Below are 19,723 nucleotides of genomic sequence, written 5' to 3'. Positions count from 1 at the left end.
TATAGATATTTCTTTTTAGAGTCTAGTGTTTTAGAATAACTAGAAGGAAATAACTGAAATTGCTGAACTATAATATAGCAGGCCTGACTTTAGGGGAAAAAAAAGTCAGTTGCCTGTGTTTATATGGATCTACCTCTGGATGTTTTGAGATTTGTTTTGTTCCACTATCAATACTACAGTATCTTAGTTAACTTCCCTCTATTGTAAATCTTAAAACTGGGTAGATTGTAATACTAGTGGTCAATAAAGAGGAAGAGGTAAGGGGTATGGGAATTATGGGGTTTCTCTTATTTTTTTTCTGGAGAAATGTTAAGTGTTCTAAAAACGATTGTGGTGATGAATATACAACCATGCGATGTTATTTTGAAATTGCTGATTGTATACTCTGGATGAACTGTACGGTTGTGATGATATCACAATAAAAATATACTAAAAAAAAAGAAATCAAAGGGAATTTGCAATGAAGGATTACCGAACACAAAGAATTAAAGGCCCATGAAGACATCCAGTAAGATTTGTCCTCTACTGAGTTATAAATCCATTAATATAGTAAACTAGAGCAGTGCTTAGTATATAGTAAACTATCATGATTATGGAATGTTAAACTGAAATTACAAATACATTCATTATTTTTCTAATAGTAAACTTGCATTAGCATCAACATTTTAAACTGCTGAATTTTATGTTTTCATAGAAAGGGCAATTTCTTAAAAGTATAAAATTTACCTCTTCTGCCATTTATTTGTTTTACAAAAAGGGAATAATAAATGTATTACAAGTCCACAGTATTTTAAAACTGGTCAGAATCTAGAGATGATGTAAATACATGTCTAATTGTTTTAATCTGCACCTTGCAATTCTAGAAAAGTCGTAACAGTACTATATAAACTCATTTAACATTATATGAGAGGCAAAGTTCATAATTTTCCTAATATTCCTGGGCATATCAAGTTAAACTACAATTTAACATTTAGAGAAAGAATAACATTCTATTGGTATTACAGCAAGTCCATGTAAAATACATATTCAAATTATGATACCTCAAAGTTAGAGGAGCACCTAACTGTATGAATTACGTACAATAAAATCAAGAACTTCAAAGGAAAAAGCAAAAAACAGACTTGACAAACAAAACTGCGACGTCATTAACACTTCTTTAATTTTAGGAACACAGTACAGAGAATGGTACATATTTCTTTATAATTTGAAAAACGCCTAGTTTTTAACACCTTTACATTTGTCTCACTGTTTTGCTCACAAATTTCAGGTTGCCACATCTTCGACTGGCTAGCTGGCAGTGATGTTCTTCTCTGCTCTCAAGTTCTCCTGGGGCTTTGAATAGTCCCAGGGTCGTCTATTCTCAGTGAATCCATAAAGTTTCCTAAGTGCCACTCGAGCAGCTTCATCTTCAGCAACCAATACTGTCTCCCCAGGTCCTTCTGCAATCAACTTTTTATCACTAGAAAGAAAGCAAAGAGTAGGCAGTCTTAAATTACATGACATCGTAAAACTTGCTCCACAAATAAGTTCTGCTTTCAAGATCGTATTTTGGCAACAATATCTACTAGAAGTAATGTGATGCATTTTTGTGTGTGTGTATATATATATATATATATTTTTTAATAGATTCTATTGCAAATCATTATATACACAGCAGTTAGGCAACAAAATGTTTACATTTTCATATAAACAACTTACTGGGCCCTATATTTTTCAAGTAAAAAACGAAAGGCCCACTATATAGGTATGGAATTATTTTCTTAATTGTTGATGGAAGGATTGGAAGAATATGTAAATGAAATACAGTGTTATAAAATCCTGAAACTATTAAAAGTATTCTTGGGAGCTATGATCAGATTATTTTTTTAACTCATTTTGAATCTTAAAGCAACTAAAATCCTGTAAACAAGTATGATACAGTTAACTACTAATCAATCATATTTAACTTTTTCATAGAAATTTCCTGACACAAAATTTCACCTATGTAACTATGCAGTCTTTCTAAAAGCTTCATGCCCAATAACTTCACTTAAAAACTTGGATGCAATGTAAATTGACTTGAGAAACATTAGAACCAAAAAGAAAAATGAGCAAAGCAACTCAGGTAAAAGAATTACCATGTGGAAGGAGTTTATTATTAAGCATTTGCTGTGACAGGAATTTTAAATGGAGCAAAGGTCAATCATATAGGCTAAATTTTATAATTATACACGTAAGTATTCGCACAAAATGAGGAACAGAGAAAAACACCTAAGAGTTAACTTCAACAACAAAAAGATTTACCAAGTTTTTAATCCAAACATGGTGAAATTGTATCATTGATCATCTTTTGAAAAGCAATTATGTTAAATCTAGGAAAAAACTTAAAATACCCAACAATAATTACTGTCAATAATTTTGCAAATTGCTTTTTATACTTTCTTTTAAAACATCTACAAGCTCATTCCCAAAATGTCCCAATGTCATTAAAGATTTTTCAAAATGTCACCTGCAGTAGCTGTACTATAATCTAATTTCCCTTTTGCTAGACAGCAAAACTTGTTTCCTTCCAACTTTTTGGCTAATTTTGAAAATGTCAAAGTTTATTAATTCAACAGCTACCCACGTACCAGAAATTGCTCTATGTATGGGATATAAAAAGGGGAAACAATAAATGAACGCCTTTGCTCACACATTTCTGTCTGCAACAGTAAGATATCCCCAGAGGTGGAAATAAGTCAAAGGACATGGAAAATCCAAAGATTCTCAGCACACCGTTAAAATTACTTACAGGAAAAAAAATTACTTACAGAAATATAGTACTATCTTTTTCTTCTACCAACAGTGTTTGAACAGCTGATAAGGAATGTATTTTTTAAAGTTTGTCAATCTTATAAACAAGAGTATCTCATCATTTTGATTTGCATTTCTTTAATTAAAACTGAAGGTGTAGGGTTTCACAGGTGGTTCAGTGGGAGAATGCTCGCCTGCTATGTGAGAAACCTAGGTTTAATTCCTGGCCCATGCACCCAAAAATGAAAACCAGAAACAACAACAAAAAAAAACCCTCAACATGAAACTTTTGTACTATTCATTTATTCCTTAGTGATGTCTAATTATTACTTTTATATCTATAAAATCATTCATGATAAAAAGATTAGAAAAACATTTCCCTGAATTTTAATCTAGATATTTTAGAGATCCAATGTTTATAGTAAACACTTTAATTCATTTTAAATCAATTTGGGGTCAAGAAACTTTTCACTAACACAACTAAAAAGCTCAACGTGGATTGATTTACACATCTGATAGACAACTAAACCCTTTCTTTTCCAGTTCTAGGCTCACTTGAAGCTGCTGTCAAATGTAGATTAGAGTTAAATCTATACTACATCTAAGTCAAAACATGTATTTTTACAAGAAAAACTTAGATTAATGTTTACTTTGTGAAATGTTACAAGGAATAGTTAAACTAACAAATACTTCTAGCAAATCATAGATTACTTACCTTTCTGAAGAATCACAATCAACAAAAAAGCTAATAGTATAGAGATTGGCAGGAAAGCAGTAATAAAAAGATAATCATGGGGATGAGGTTAAATATATATTCTAATGCAATTAGAGGTTATGTTAAGGAATTGAGAAAAGTACATTTTGAAGGCTTCCAAACAACATGATAAGGTTAAGATTAAAATTTTACTAACCAATATAAACCAACAAAATATAATGGCAAAGCTGTGGTGCTCCCAGATTGCCTAGTAAGTCTAGATTCAGGAGGCGAAATACTCCTTTTCTTCAACTCCTCTACCAGTAGTCCCATGGGATTTATTATCTTCCAAATCTCAAAGAGCTCTTTTCCAGTCAACTGAGTAATTAGGAAGTCCTGCATATAAAAATACAATTTATACACTTAAATTAGTTTAGTATAAAGACAGTAAGAACTGTAATTCCAGGTATATCTTTAACAGAAATTAGAAACTGAATGGGAAATAGAAAAGTAAAATAATGTGCTATTTTTTCATCACAAGTTTTTTCCATATAATATAAATTATTACAAAAATCATAGTTGGATTAAAAATTTTGAAGGATGAAAAAATTACCTATTCAAGCAATATGATCTACACCAAAATTAGAAGACAGTGAACTCCTGTCTTATAATTCATAATTACATTCTTCAGTAAGAAAAAGGGTATTTTTTTCAAGTTGAAGAAATAAACAGTAATAACTTCTGGCAAAATTCATGTATAAACACACTCAGAGTCTGTAGAGTATAGAATTTACTTCATTGTCTAAGTTAATGATTTTTAAAAATTATTGATTACACTTTCTTTAAAAGACTAAGAAAACTAAGTCAGCTATGAACATTCAAAGCAGAAGAGACTTCATTTGCCAATTTAAAAATAGTTATCCATGTTGTATGGAAAATATGGAAAGAAATTAATTTTCAGAGCAATTCATATATGTTGCAGAATTGGAGAAAGGGAGTAGGAGGGGAGAAATTAATAAAAAGTTAATTTCATTACAACATTCTCCCAAGAATCACCACTATTTCAGCTTCATTAATTAAAAATGTTCATAATTCCATTCTCACTAGAGGATTTTTTTTCCCCTTTATTAGAGAAATTGTGGGTTTACAGAATAATCATCCATAAAATATAGGATTCCCTTACACCACCCCCACCAACACCTTGCATTGTTATGGAACATTTGTTACAACTGATGATAGCACATTTTTATAATTGCACTATTAATTAAAGTCCATGGTTTAGCTTAGGGTTCGCTGTTCGTGTAATACAGTTCCATAGATCAAAAAAAAATTTTATTCTATTGTCATATGAGCAATCTAGGATTTCCCCTTTTAATCATATTAACATACATATTTCAGTGCTATTAACTGCATTCACAGCGTTGTACTACCATCACCATTATCCATTACCTATATATTTCCATCATTCTAAAAGGAATCCTTTATATTTTAAGCCTTAATTTACTATTCCTTAACCTCATGCTGTCCCCTGATAACCTATATTCTAGACTCTGACTCTATGAGTTTGTTTATTCTAATTAAGTCAGTGGTATCATACAATATTTGTCCTTTTATTATTTATTACTTAACATGGTATCTTAAAAATTCATGAATGTTGTCATATGTATCAGGACTTCATTCTTTTTTACGGCTGAATAACATTCCATTGTATGTTTATTTACCATGTTTTGGTTGCTGGACTCTTGGATGGCTTCCATATTTTGGCAGTTGTGAATAATGCCACTATGAACATTGATGTGCAAACACCTGTTTGAGTCCTGCTTTCAATTCTTTTGAGTATATACCTAGTAATGAGATTGCCGGGTCATATGGTGGTTCTATACTTAGCTTTCTGAGGAACTGAAACTGTCCTCTACTGAAGCTACACCATTATACATTCCTACTAGAAATGAATGAATGTCCTTATTTCTCTGCATACTCTCCAACACTTGCTATTTTCCATTTTTTCAAATAGCAGCCATTCTAATGGGTGTGAAATGATATCTCATTGTGGTTCTGGTTTGCATTTCCCTGATGATTCTGAACATCTTTTTTTATGTGCTTTCTGGTCACTTGTGTATCTTTTTTTTTTTTTCAAGTATATATATTTTTTATTAATTAAAAAAATTAACAAACAAAACATTAAGATATCATTCCATTCTACATATACAATCAGTAATTCTTAATATCATCACATAGTTGCATATTCATCATTTCTTAGAACATTTGCATCGATTTAGAAAAAGAAATAAAAAGACAACAGAAAAAGAAATAAAACGATAACAGAGAAAAAAAAGATTATACATACCATACCCCTTACCTCTCGCCCTCATCTACCACTAGCATTTCAAACTAAATTTATTTTAACATTTGTTCCCCCTATTATTTATTTTTATTCCATATGTTCTACTCTTCTGTTGATAAAGTAGATGAAAGGAGCATCAGACACAAGGTTTTCACAATCACAGAGTCTCATTGTGAAAGCTATATCATTGTTCAATCATCATCAAGAAACATGGCTACTGGAACACAGCTCTACATTTTCAGGCAGTTTCCTCCAGCCTCTCCACTACATCTTGAACAACAAGGTGATATCTACTTAATGCGTAAGAATAACCTCCAGGATAACCTCTCAACTCTGTTTGGAATCTCTCAGCCATTGACACTTAGTCTCATTTCACTCTTCCCCCTTTGCTCGAGAAGGTTCTCTCAATCCCTTGATGTTAACTCTCAGCTCATTCTAGGGTTTTTCTCAGTCCCTTGATGCTGAGTCTCAGCTCATTCCAGGATCTCTGTCCCACGTTGCCAGGAAGGTCCACACCCCTGGGAGTCATGTCCCACGCAGAGAGGGGGAGGGTGGCATTCTCACTAGAGGATTTTGAAGATTTTTATATACAGAGAGAGATGCCTTAGGGGAAATACATGTGTATGGATTTATGTATTACTAGATTATTATTGTCCTATAGAATAACTGGCTGTAGGGTAAAGAAAAACAATTCTCTTCTAATATCTAGGCCGTTACTAGGAATATCCTAGTAAATGGGAGGAAGTAATCTCAATTTTTCTGGGGTGATTACCTACACCTCCTATTTTTTCCTAATCCTGGTCTTATTAATTTATTATTAGAAGGTTCAGTAGCATGAAGGTTAAATAGTTCCAATCTATGCCCCTAGAAATGGGAGGAAGTATGACAGAAGAACTGATGTTTTGAAAATGCACATTTGATCATGAAACTCTCCCATTTAAAACTCTTCTCCATCATACCATTATCTTTATCTACACAGGATAATAGTGCTTTAAATCAGTGCTTATTAAACTTTAAAGTCTGTGGTAGTTAGATTCAGCTGTCAACTTGGCCGGGTGAAGGCACCTAGTTCTGTTGTACATGAACATCATCTGTTGTTCATTACATCTGCAGTCAACTAGGAGGCATGCCTGCTGTAATGAATGATGTTTGACTTAATCGGCTGGTGCTTAAACGAGAGAGTGCAATGTAGCATGGCCCAAGCTGCTCAGCATACCTCATCTCAGCACTCGCAGCTCAGTCCAGGCCTTTGGAGATACAGAAAGAAATCACCCCAGGGAAAGTTGCTGGAACCCAGAGACCTGGAGAGAAGGCCATCAGAGATCACCCCGTACCTTCCCATGTAAGAAAGAACCTCAGTTGAAAGTTAGCTGCCTTTCATCTGAAGGACTAACGAAATAAATTCCCTTTTATTAAAAGCCAATCCGTCTCTGGTGTGTTGCATTCCGGCAGCTAGCAAACTAGAACAACGTCCCTTTGAATCATCCTAATTATTAAAGTTCTGAAATAGTTTGCAGGAGACCTAGACATGGTCTAAATGTATTATTAAAAGTATTCAACGGATGCAAATAGTATTAAAATATAATTCTTGCTTCTGCTCCGGCGGCGCTCCATCCGCCATCTTATCCTTCCCTTTATCCTCCTGCTCCGGCGGCTCTCCAACCACCACTGTGTTCTCTTCCGCCTTCACCGGCTCCTCCGCCACCGGCCTCGACAGCCTTGCCACCCCCACCTTTCCTCATCCAGAACAGCTACTGGGGGAGTGGAGATGATACAGAGCAGCTCTCGGAGCCACGACGGAGATCAAAGGGACAGCGTACCCCATCCTGGAACGGCTGACTGTCTGGGAGAACCAGCTCCGGTGAGATCGCCGAGGGGCGCGGGCTTTCCCGGGCGGGACGGCAAGCGGCCAGAGTCCCTCCCTTCCTCCTTCCCAGGCCAGCTGGCAGAATTGGGCAGGCGGTCCCCTCTGGCCGCGGCGGCTGGCGCCCCCACCACACGAGGCCCCCCGGACCAACTGAGAGAGTTGGGTCGGTAATCCCCAGACCGCGGAGAACGGTGACCGGGGGTCCCTTCCAAACACGTGACTCCCCGGTCCAGCTGGGAACAGTGCACTCTCCCGGGCTGTGGCAGCTGGAGCCCTCCCGCCACGCTTGGCGCCCCGGGCCGACTAGGAAATTCGGTTGAGCGCTCTCCCGGGCTGCAGCGGCTGGTGACCCTCCACGCGTTCGGACCCCCGGGCTGGCTGGCACTCTTCCAAGCCGCTTCGGCTGCCGAACCTCTCCCATGGCGAGAGTTTTCCAAAGTTAAAGGACCCACAGCAACTTTTACTGGTGGAAGCTGTAGACAAACGTGTACCACGAGCGCCACCTACTGGGCAGGATAAGAAAAACAGAACCCAGAGATTTCACAGAAAAATCTTTCAATCTGTGGGGTCCAACACCCAGGGAAATCTGACTAAATGCCCAGACGCCAGCAGAAGATAACGGATCACGCTCAGAAAATTGAAAATATGGCCCAGTCAAAGGAACAAACCAATAGCTCAAATGAGATACAGGAACTGAAACAACTAATGCTGAATATACGAACAGGAATGGAAAACCTCTTCAAAAATGAAATCGATAAATTGAGGGAGGACATGAAGAAGACATGGGCTGAACAAAAAGAAGAAATAGAAAAACTGAAAAAACAAATCACAGAGCTTATAGAAGTGAAGGATAAAGTAGAAAAGATGGAAAAAACAATGGATACCTACAATGATAGATTTAAAGAGACAGAAGATAGAATTAGTGATTTGGAGGCTGGAACATTTGAATTCCAAAAAGAAACAGAAACTATCCAGAAAAGAATGGAAAAATTTGAACAGGGTATCAGGGAACTCAAGGACAATATGAAGCGCACAAATATACGTGTTGTGGGTGTCCCAGAAGGAGAAGAGAAGGGAAAAGGAGGAGAAAAACTAATGGAAGAAATTATCACTGAAAATTTCCCAACTCTTATGAAAGACCTAAAATTACAGATCCAAGAAGTGCAGCGCACCCCAAAGAGATTAGACCCAAATAGGCATTCTCCAAGACACTTACTAGTTAGAATGTCAGAGGTCAAAGAGAAAGAGAGGATCTTGAGAACAGCGAGAGAGAAGCAATCCATCACATACAAGGGAAACCCAATAAGACTATGTGTAGATTTCTCAGCAGAAACCATGGAAGCTAGAAGACAGTGGGATGATATATTTAAATTACTAAAAGAGAAAAACTGCCAAACAAGACTCCTATATCCAGCAAAATTATCCTTCAAAAATGAGGGAGAAATTAAAACATTCTCAGACAAAAAGTCACTGAGAGAATTTGTGACCAAGAGACCAGCTCTGCAAGAAATACTAAAGGGAGCACTAGAGTCAGATACAAAAAGACAGAAGGGAGAGGTATGGAGAAGAGTGTAGAAAGAAGGAAAGTCAGATATGATATATATAATACAAAAGGCAAAATAGTAGAGGAAAATATTATCCAAACAGTAATAACTCTAAATGTTAATGGACTGAATTCCCCAATCAAAAGACATAGACTGGCAGAATGGATTAAAAAACAGGATCCTTCTATATGCTGTCTACAGGAAACACATCTTGGATCCAAAGATAAATATAGGTTGAAAGTGAAAGGTTGGGAAAAGATATTTCATGCAAATAACAACCAGAAAAGAGCAGGAGTGGCTATACTAATATTCAACAAATTAGACTTCAAATGTAAAACAGTTAAAAGAGACAAAGAAGGATACTATATACTAATAAAAGGAACAATTAAACAAGAAGACATAACAATCATAAATATTTACGCACCGAACCAGAATGCCCCAAAATACGTGAGGAATACACTGCAAACACTGAAAAGGGAAATAGACACATATACCATAATAGTTGGAGACTTCAATTCACCACTCTCATCAATGGACAGAACATCTAGACAGAAGATCAATAAAGAAATAGAGAATCTGAATATTACTATAAATGAGCTAGACTTAGCAGACATTTATAGGACATCACATCCCACAACAGCAGGATGCACCTTTTTTTCAAGTGCTCATGGATCATTCTCAAAGATAGAACATATGCTGGGTCACAAAGCAAGTCTTAAAAAATTTAAAAAGATTGAAATCATACACAACACTTTCTCGGATCATAAAGGAATGAAGTTGGAAATCAATAATAGGCGGAGTGCCAGAAAATTCACAAATACGTGGAGGTTCAACAACACACTCTTAAACAACAAGTGGGTCAAAGAAGAAATTGCAAGAGAAATTAGTAAATATCTAGAGGCGAATGAAAATGAAAACACAACATATCAAAACTTATGGCACGCAGCAAAGGTAGTGCTAAGAGGGAAATTTATTGCCCTAAATGCCTTTATCAGAAAAGAAGAAAAGGCAAAAATGCAGGAATTAACTGTCCACTTGGAAGAACTGGAGAAAGAACAGCAAACTAATCCCAAAGCAAGCAAAAGGAAAGAAATAATAAAGATTAGAGCAGAAATAAATGAAATTGAAAACATGAAAACAATAGAGAAAATCAATAAGACCAGAAGTTGGTTCTATGAGAAAATCAATAAGATTGATGGGCCCTTAGCAAGATTGACAAAAAGAAGAAGAGAGAGGATGCAAATAAATAAGATCAGAAATGGAAGAGGAGACATAACTACTGACCTCACAGAAATAAAGGAGGTAATAACAGGATACTATGAACAACTTTACACTAATAAATACAACAATTTAGATGAAATGGACAGGTTCCTGGAAAGACATGAACAACCAACTTTGACTCAAGAAGAAATAGACGACCTCAACAAACCAATCACAAGTAAAGAAACTGAATTAGTCATTCAAAAGCTTCCTAAAAAGAAAAGTCCAGGACCAGACGGCTTCACATGTGAATTCTATCAAACATTCCAGAAAGAATTAGTACCAACTCTCCTCAAACTCTTCAAAAAAATCGAAGTGGAGGGAAAACTACCTAATTCATTTTACGAAGCCAACATCACCCTCATACCAAAACCAGGCAAAGATATTACACAAAAAGAAAACTACAGACCAATCTCTCTAATGAATATAGATGCAAAAATCCTCAATAAAATTCTAGCAAATCATATCCAACAACACATTAAAAGAATTATACATCATGACCAAGTAGGATTCATCCCAGGTATGCAAGGATGGTTCAACATAAGAAAATCAATTAATGTAATACACCATATCAACAAATCAAAGCAGAAAAATCACATGATCATCTCAATTGATGCAGAGAAGGCATTTAACAAGATTCAACATCCTTTCCTGTTGAAAACACTTCAAAGGATGGAATACAAGGGAACTTCCTTAAAATGATAGAGGGAATATGTGAAAAACCCACAGCTAATATCATCCTCAATGGGAAAAAATTGAAAACTTTCCCCCTAAGGTCAGGAACAAGACAAGGATGTCCACTATCACCACTATTATTAAACATTGTGTTGGAGGTTTTAGCCAGAGCAATTAGACAAGAAAAAGAAATACAAGGCATCAAAATTGGAAAGGAAGAAGTAAAACTATCACTGTTTGCAGACAATATGATACTATACGTCGAAAACCCGGAAAAATCCACAACAAAACTACTAGAGCTAATAAATGAGTACAGCGAAGTAGCAGGTTACAAGATCAACATTCAAAAATCTGTACCATTTCTATACACTAGTAATGAACAAGCTGAGGGGGAAATCAAGAAACAAATCCCATTTACAATTGCAACTAAAAGAATAAAATACCTAGGAATAAATTTAACTAAAGAGACAAAAAACCTATACAAAGAAAACTACAAAAAACTGCCAAAAGAAATCACAGAAGACCTAAATAGATGGAAGGGCATACCATGTTCATGGATGGGAAGACTAAATATATAGTAAGATGTCAATCCTACCTAAATTGATCTACAGATTTAATGCAATACCAATCAAAATCCCAACAACTTATTTTTCAGAAATAGAAAAACCAATAAGCAAATTTATCTGGAAGGGCAGGGTGCCCCGAATTGCAAAAAACATCTTGAGGAAAAAAAACGAAGCTGGAGGTCTCGTGCTGCCGGACTTTAAGGCATATTATGAAGCCATAGTGGTCAAAACAGCATGGTATTGGCATAAAGATAGATATATCGACCAATGGAATCGAATAGAGAGCTCAGATATAGACCCTCTCATCTATGGACATTTGATCTTTGATAAGGCAGTCAAGCCAACTCACCTGGGACAGAACAGTCTCTTCAATAAATGGTGCCTAGAGAACTGGATATCCATATGCAAAGGAATGAAAGAAGACCCATATCTCACACCCTATACAAAAGTTAATTCAAAATGGATCAAAGATCTAAACATTAGGTCTAAGACCATAAAACAGTTAGAGGAAAATGTAGGGAGATATCTTAAGAAACTTACAATTGGAGGCGGTTTTATGGACCTTAAACCTAAAGCAAGAGCACTGAAGAAATAAATAAATAAATGGGAGCTCCTCAAAATTAAACACTTTTGTGCATCAAAGAACTTCATCAAGAAAGTAGAAAGACAGCCTACACAATGGGAGATAATATTTGGAAATGACATATCAGATAAAGGTCTAGTATCCAGAATTTATAAAGAGATTGTTCAACTCAACAACAAAAAGACAGCCAACCCAATTACAAAATGGGAAAAAGACTTGAACAGACACCTACCAGAAGAGGAAATACAAATGGCCAAAAGGCACATGAAGAGATGCTCAATGTCCCTGGCCATTAGAGAAATGCAAATCAAAACCACAATGAGATATCATCTCACACCCACCAGAATGGCAAAATTATCAACAAAACAGAAAATGACAAGTGCTGGAGACGATGCGGTGAAAGAGGCACACTTATCCACTGTTGGTGGGAATGTCAAATGGTGCAACCACTGTGGAAGGCAGTTTGGCGGTTCCTCAAAAAGCTGAATATAGAATTGCCATACGACCCAGCAATACCATTGCTGGGTATCTACTCAAAGGACTTAAGGGCAAAGACACAAACGGACATTTGCACACCAATGTTTATAGCAGCGTTATTTACAATTGCAAAGAGATGGAAACAGCCAAAATGTCCATCAACAGAAGAATGGCTAAACAAACTGTGGTATATACATACGATGGAATATTATGCAGTTTTAAGACAGGATAAACTTATGAAGCATGTAATAACATGGATGGACCTAGAGAACATTATGCTGAGTGAGTCCAGCCAAAAACTAAAGGACAAATACTGTATGGTCCCACTGATATGAACGGACATTCGAGAATAAACTTGGAATATGTCATTGGTAACAGAGTCCAGCAGGAGGTAGAAACAGGGTAAGATAATGGGTAATTGGAGCGGAAGGGATACAGACTGTGCAACAGGACTAGATACAAAAACTCAAAAATGGACAGCACAATAATACCTAATTGTAAAGTAATCATGTTAAAACACTGAATGAAGCTACATCTGAGCTATAGGTTTAGTTAGTTAGTTTGTTTTTGTTTGTTCGTTTTTGTTTTTTTACTATTATTATTACTTTTATTTCTTTTCTCTATATTAACATTCTATATCTTTGTCTGGTGTGTCGCTAGTTCTTCTAAACAGATGCAAATGTACTAAGAAACGATGATCATGCATCTATGTGATGATGTTAAGAATTACTGATTGCATATGTACAATGGTATGATTTCTAAATGTTGGGTTAATTTCTTTTTTTTTCGTTAGTTAATAAAAATATATATATATAATTCTTTCTTGACTAAAAAACAACCACCCCAACAACTCTTCTCCAGCTGTTTCTACCTTAGCCTTTACAAGATCACCAAATATATACTCCTTAGCATGGCTAAGAATAGTGCTGCTCAAATTTTCAAGTGAAGAACTTCCTGGAGAACTAGTCGAAACAGATTACTAGACCCTACTTTCAGAGATTCTGAGTCAATAGTCTGAAGTGGTGCCTGTGAATCAGCATTTCTAATAAGTTCTTGACTGGTGCTGATGTTACTGATGCCCAGACCACATTCTGTGCAGCACTGGATGAAAACAACTTCAGTAAAACGGCTCCTCAATGTCGAGACTCATCTCCTATCACTCCCCCAAATATAATATGACCTAGTCACATAAAATTGTTTATAGTTCCCTAAACACAAGCTCTTTGATACTTCTTCCTGGAATGTCCTTTTTACAGGCAAGATTGCTTCTGTAAAACGTTCCGAACTCCTGCTTGAAAGAGTTGGTTGTTTCCCTGAGCTCCTTTCCCTTCTGCACTCTGTACTTCCGGCATTCCACCCTGTCTAATGAGCTGTGAGTCCCTAAAGGCAAGGAGCTCATCCTATTTAGTCTTCTGCCTCCAGTGCTTAGCACAGTGACTAGCATGTAGTAGACACCAAATGTTAGTTAGATGAGTGAATAAAATAAGGCAATTAAAACCAGTTAATTCTGTTATGAGAGATAGCAATGGATGACATCAATATCCTTGATTTAGAAAACAGGTATCTGAACTATGTCTAACAGGACCTTCAATTGAAAATGCAAACAGAGGCACTAAAATGTGGTAAACGAAAATTTCCAAAATGTTTGATAACTACCTTGGGAAAATTTCAAAGAGGTACCCCCAAACCAGTTAAAATTCTAAACTTTCCTCCACTTCCCCAGAGGCTATAAAGATAAAAGGGCTGAAATCAATAGAGGGCTTTGTGAGAATTTCTTTAGAAAAATCTACATTGTAATTAACTCTAGGGTGGGTGAAGGAGAGAAGAGCTTTTCTTTCCATCTCCCGCCGAGAGGCCTTCAAAGGGTCCACTCACCCCTGGAGTCTGGGTTAAGGGGTATACAGTCCATTGACAGCTGACACATTTCTGAGGAATTTAAAGGTAAGAGGCTGGCAGAAGATGCTGTACTAGTGGAATACCAGCCTGCAATTGCTGTCAAAGATGTAAAAATCCTTGGGACCGCATGTGGAACCTACAGAGGGGTTATCATTTTTTTTTGGTAAATGGTCTGGGAATTGAACCTGGGTCTCCTGCATGAAAGGCGAGCATTCTACCACTGACCCATCCATGTACCCGAGGGGATGTCATTTTTAAAGTGATCCATTCCAGTCACGATGAAATCTTCTACCGGGAATGAAAAGCTAAAAAGGGAAGAAACAGCCAACACTCATGCCAAGAAACCCAACGGGAAGATTTCGGCAGGCTGTTTTAAACATTAACCAGGCTCAGAGAACATTAAGTCAGCTTACAGCCATCAAATCAAGTCAGAACCTTCTGCTCTCCTTTCTCTTCTCTCTCTCTTAGCTCTGATGCCAGAGGGGTCAGCTAACAAACCCATTTCCCAAACACAGGCAGATAACCCACCTATTTTAAAAACTAGACGGGGAGAGGGAAGTCAGGTCTTCCCTATGAACAAAGTTTGAAACAAAGTTCTTTACTAACAAAATGATCAAACTTGGTAACAAAATTAAATGACTAAAAGGTGCTTAAAATGGGAAACGTTATATTGTATGTTAACAAAATAAAAAATAATAATAGATTCCAACAGCAGAGGAGGTTGGTTTGTAAGACTGGGCGTTTAAATGCCTGAATCAAGACTGTTATTGTGACTTGAAGCGAATGAGTCGCCTTTCTATCATCTGAGTGACCAAAGTCATGCTTTCATCCTATAATGAAGGATATCATGTTGCGCTGTTTGAAAATATTTTGGACCCCAGAAAACCATGTTTTAATTCTGATTCAATACTGTAGGTTGGAAAATTTTGATTAGATCCACTCCATGGAGATATGGCATGCCCAATTGTGGGTATAATCTTTTGATTAGATGGAGATGTGACTCCATTCATTTTAGTCTTGTTTAGATTACTAGTCTTTAAAAGGGGAAACACTTTGGAGAAATGACAGAAGCCTCAGAGCCGACAGAAACTTCACAGCAGAGCTCACAGATGTGGACATGTAAAGAACAGAAACACAATATTTGGAGATGCTTGGAGCCCAGCAGACAGTGCCAGGAGATGTTAAGCAAGCCAGAACCTAGAGAGAGCCATGGGAAGCCAACAGATGAAAGCTAGCCCTGGAGAAGCAAAGTGAGCCCTCTCCCAACCCACAGGAACAGAAGCCGAAAGCAACAGAGTCCAGGAGCAAGGGACAGCATGACTTCCAAGTTAACAGAGCTGTTCCAGACCCATCAGCCTTTCTTGAGTAAAGGTAACTTCTTGCTGGTGCCTTAATTCGGACACTTTCATAGGCTTAGAATTGTAATCTTGTAACCTTATTAAATTCCCCTTTTTAAAAGCTGTTCCAATTCTGGTATATCACATTCCCGCAGCTTGCAAACACACGTCCCTCAATTAATAAATTCTAAAAGGACAGTAGGAGCTAAGACATACCAGCTACATGTCTATTTCTTCAATGAACTAAGTTATTGTATAACTCTGGAACTCAGAAATCCTAGATGTGATCACTTGAAAGTACAGAACAGCAGTTCATATGTAAACATGAAGATTCCCACCCACACAAGGCCCCAGCATACTGTCCTCTGGCCTCATCCATTCACCAAACATCTACTGAGCATCTACCACGCAGGCACTATATTTTGTTCTAAGAATGCAAAGCTAAAGATGACAAGACTTACAGTCTTTAAGAACTCAAACTTTTACTTTCTGCTACCGCTAGAATGTCTGAGCATGTGGAATTAATAATTACCTACCCTGATGAAAACTGCAGTCCTCTGAGGTCCACTGCTCTGTAGTAGGGCTCCAATTACTGCAAAGAAAGTCTGCTGTAAAACAGCTGGGGGGACTGGAAATTCTGCACTCAGTGTTAACTGCTCCACACCCAAGTTTCTAGCCACGTGACACATGACTTCCTCACCAGTGAGAAAATCAACAAGACTTTTGATGCCTTCAGTGGGCAAGTCTGGATACACATCTTCAAGAAATTGTGTGAGGCAAGTTTGCGAAAAAGATGTCCCTTGTTCAGCTAGTTCTTGATTATCTTTAAGATTCAGAAGAACAGCTTCCTTCTCGATCCCAAGTTTTTGGCGTTTGGCCTCCTCACTTTTAATATAGCAGCTGTTAACAAATGCAGTTTTGAGAAGATCTATGGAAAAGGTTTCATGTAACCGATGTCCAAATGCTTGTATTTCAGCATGGTAATCCCAGTTGGGCTTCTCTGAACTGAAAATTGAAAATATTAAGGAGAAGATAGTAAGAGATGGTAAAGAGATCATATTACTATGATTTAAATTTTTTCATCGTGTTGTAATTCTAATTATATAAAGGTGGAAAAAAAGGAAATTTCCTTTAGTGCCAAGTTCTGATTTTCTACATTCAAGTAAGAAGATTACACACTTTCCTTTGCTCCATGCTATGTATGTGGATGGATGAATTTTCCCTTTGAATCAGTGGTTCTTCAATATGAGACTGAGCCATTATGCTAAATTTTAAATTCTTTAGTTCTGCTGTAACCATGTTCTACACCTAGGAATTAAATATAAATTATAATTTCACCAATTCAGGTCACAAACAATAACTACATTATTATATTTATTTTGCATTTTACCGCCTTAAATTCCGGAATTATCCATTTAAGCTAGCATTTGAATAATCTAGCATCAACAGTATATAAACAAGTTAAAAAAGTCCATCATTTCCAAGAATGGACTAAAGCTCTTTTTATTAAAAAAGAGATGACAAGCCCAAAAAAAGTCCTTAGACGTAAAAATGGCAAAAAAAAAATATATAAAGAACTGGGCGTAAGGTCACAAAATTTATATAATTCATAAAGTTTCTTCCAATTTTAAAAGCCTCAGAAAACTGCCCTCATTACAATCAAAGAAACGTGAATTAAAAAGAAGAAACGTGAATTAAGAAGAGATGGTATTTTTTTTTTTTTTTTTTTTTTGCCTATTAGGAAAAGAAGGAAATATTCTATGCTGGAAAAGCGTAGGTATATAGCTACACATATTCCTACTGGTAGAAGACTAAACTGGGTCAATCTTTTTTTTGGAGGGCAATATGAAAGTAGCTATCAAAATTTCACACCATGTATAAGTTCCTCAAGGTATAATACGTTTAAGGATATTAGTTGTCCATTGGTTATAACAATAATAACATGGAACTCAAAACGCCCATAAATTGAAGTACAAGTACGCAATGGACAGGCAACCATAGACATGAATGAGATGAGCCTACTTGTGCTGCCAAGTCAAAAAGTCAACGGTACATTACTAAATAGAAAATGCAAGCTGCAGAACCACGTGTCCAGTCTGGTCTCCTTTGGGGCTCTAAAAATCTGCACGTCTTTCTGCCAGAACTACTACTGGAAAAAGATTAACTAGGGTAAATACCTAAAGTTAAACTTGTTTTATTCAGGACAGTGGACTTGCGGTTGTACATAATTTTTTTCTTTCCCCAAATCCCAAGGCTGCGGAGTGCTTTCTTTCCTCCTATATGTATTCTAAGAATCCTCAGACATTACATAACGGGGGTTACAATACACTCCAAGCTCACATAAAGATTACGCTCCAGTCAGCCTCATTTCCGACAACTCTCGGTTGGGAGGAGTCTAAATGAGAGTTCCGTAGCGTCGGGAACAGCCGGGGGCTCTCCAGTCCTCAGCAGAAATTGATTTCCTTGGCCTCAGTTCACGCGTCCCCGTCTCACGGCTGTCTCTATCTACTGCAAACCTCCTAGGCTCCAGTCAGGGCCGCGTTAGCGATGAGCCACCCTCCCCGCCGCTGGACCCACGTCGAGAGCGAACAAGGCCCAGGGGCCCCAACCGCGAGCCCGACCCTTTCACTAGGCGGCTCCTACCGGCGCACGGGCGGCGGCGGGCACCGCAGCAGGCGCCACCGCTCCAACTCCTCCTGGAAGCGGAGAGCGGCGCGGAATCCCTTCTTCACGCCCCTAACCGGCGGGGCGAATATGGGGGCCGCCGGAGCCAGGAGGCATCGAGGCACCCGCAAAACCAGCTTCACTAGTCTGCATGCCATTGCAGGGGAGAAAGCAATGGCGGGCGGAAGAAAAAAACCGGGCCGGTGTTGCAGTTACACACTTCCCCTAGAACTAGGGACGCGAAAGAGAGGCCGGGGGCGGGGCCAATACGCGGTGAGCGGGACGGTTGCGGCCAGAGTTTACCTCGCATGCGCAAGCGTGGGCACGTAGGGGTTACTCTCAGCTGAGCAAGCTCTGGGAAGGAGTCACTTTGCCTTCTCATGCGTTCTGTTGTTTCTTTCTCATTAATTTAAACAAAAAAGCCTGTTTCTCTTTCAGTTTAAAGAAAGCACTTAAATTCTCAAAAGTTAAAATATTTCTTGTCAACAGTCTTAGAGTTCCAGACAATCTGTGCAGCCACTGTTGATTGAGCAAGTGTTTACTGTGCTACTCCTTTTAATCGGGCACATCTCCAAAAGCCTCGCTTTCAATGGCTTTTGCACTATGACTGTGTTTGAAAACCTTGTGTCTGATGTTCCTTTTATCTACGCCATTGACAGATGAGTAAAATATATAGATTAAAAATAAATAGATAATAGGGGAAACAAATGTTAAATAGATTGAAATACTAGTGATCAATGGAGTGGTAAGGGGTATAGAAAAAAATAGGGGGAACAAAGTTTAAAATATATTGGGTAGATGGAAATACTAGTGGTCAATGGGGGGGTTAGGGGTATGGTATGTATGAGTTTTTTTTCTTTTTCTGGAGTGATGCAAATGTTCTAAGAAATGATCATGATGATGAACATCCAAAAAAATAAAGCCTACCTTTCAGAAGCCCTAGACTGATAAATACTGGCTAACCCCAAATTAATTTTTTCTTTAAAAACAGTCTAACGGAACAAAATTTTCTTAACCATAGGAAAAAAAAAAAAAGACTGGAAA

General features: G+C 37.4%; 1 protein-coding gene across 1 annotated transcript; it reads right to left on the bottom strand.

Annotated features, from left to right (window-relative positions):
- Positions 1-1,117: 1,117 nt before the first annotated feature.
- MRPL44 (mitochondrial ribosomal protein L44) lies at positions 1,118-18,925 on the bottom strand. The gene is made up of 4 exons (XM_077155272.1): positions 18,659-18,925; positions 16,552-17,020; positions 3,684-3,862; positions 1,118-1,459 (listed from the first exon to the last, which is right to left on the bottom strand). Exons 1-4 carry the CDS (start codon positions 18,835-18,837, stop codon positions 1,288-1,290), a joined length of 999 nt encoding a protein of 332 aa, XP_077011387.1. The 5' UTR covers positions 18,838-18,925; the 3' UTR covers positions 1,118-1,287.
- Positions 18,926-19,723: the final 798 nt, after the last annotated feature.

Source organism: Tamandua tetradactyla, chromosome 3 (genome assembly GCF_023851605.1).
Source record: "Tamandua tetradactyla isolate mTamTet1 chromosome 3, mTamTet1.pri, whole genome shotgun sequence".
Classification (NCBI taxonomy): domain Eukaryota; kingdom Metazoa; phylum Chordata; class Mammalia; order Pilosa; family Myrmecophagidae; genus Tamandua; species Tamandua tetradactyla.
This window is presented reverse-complemented; position numbering and strand designations above follow the sequence as displayed.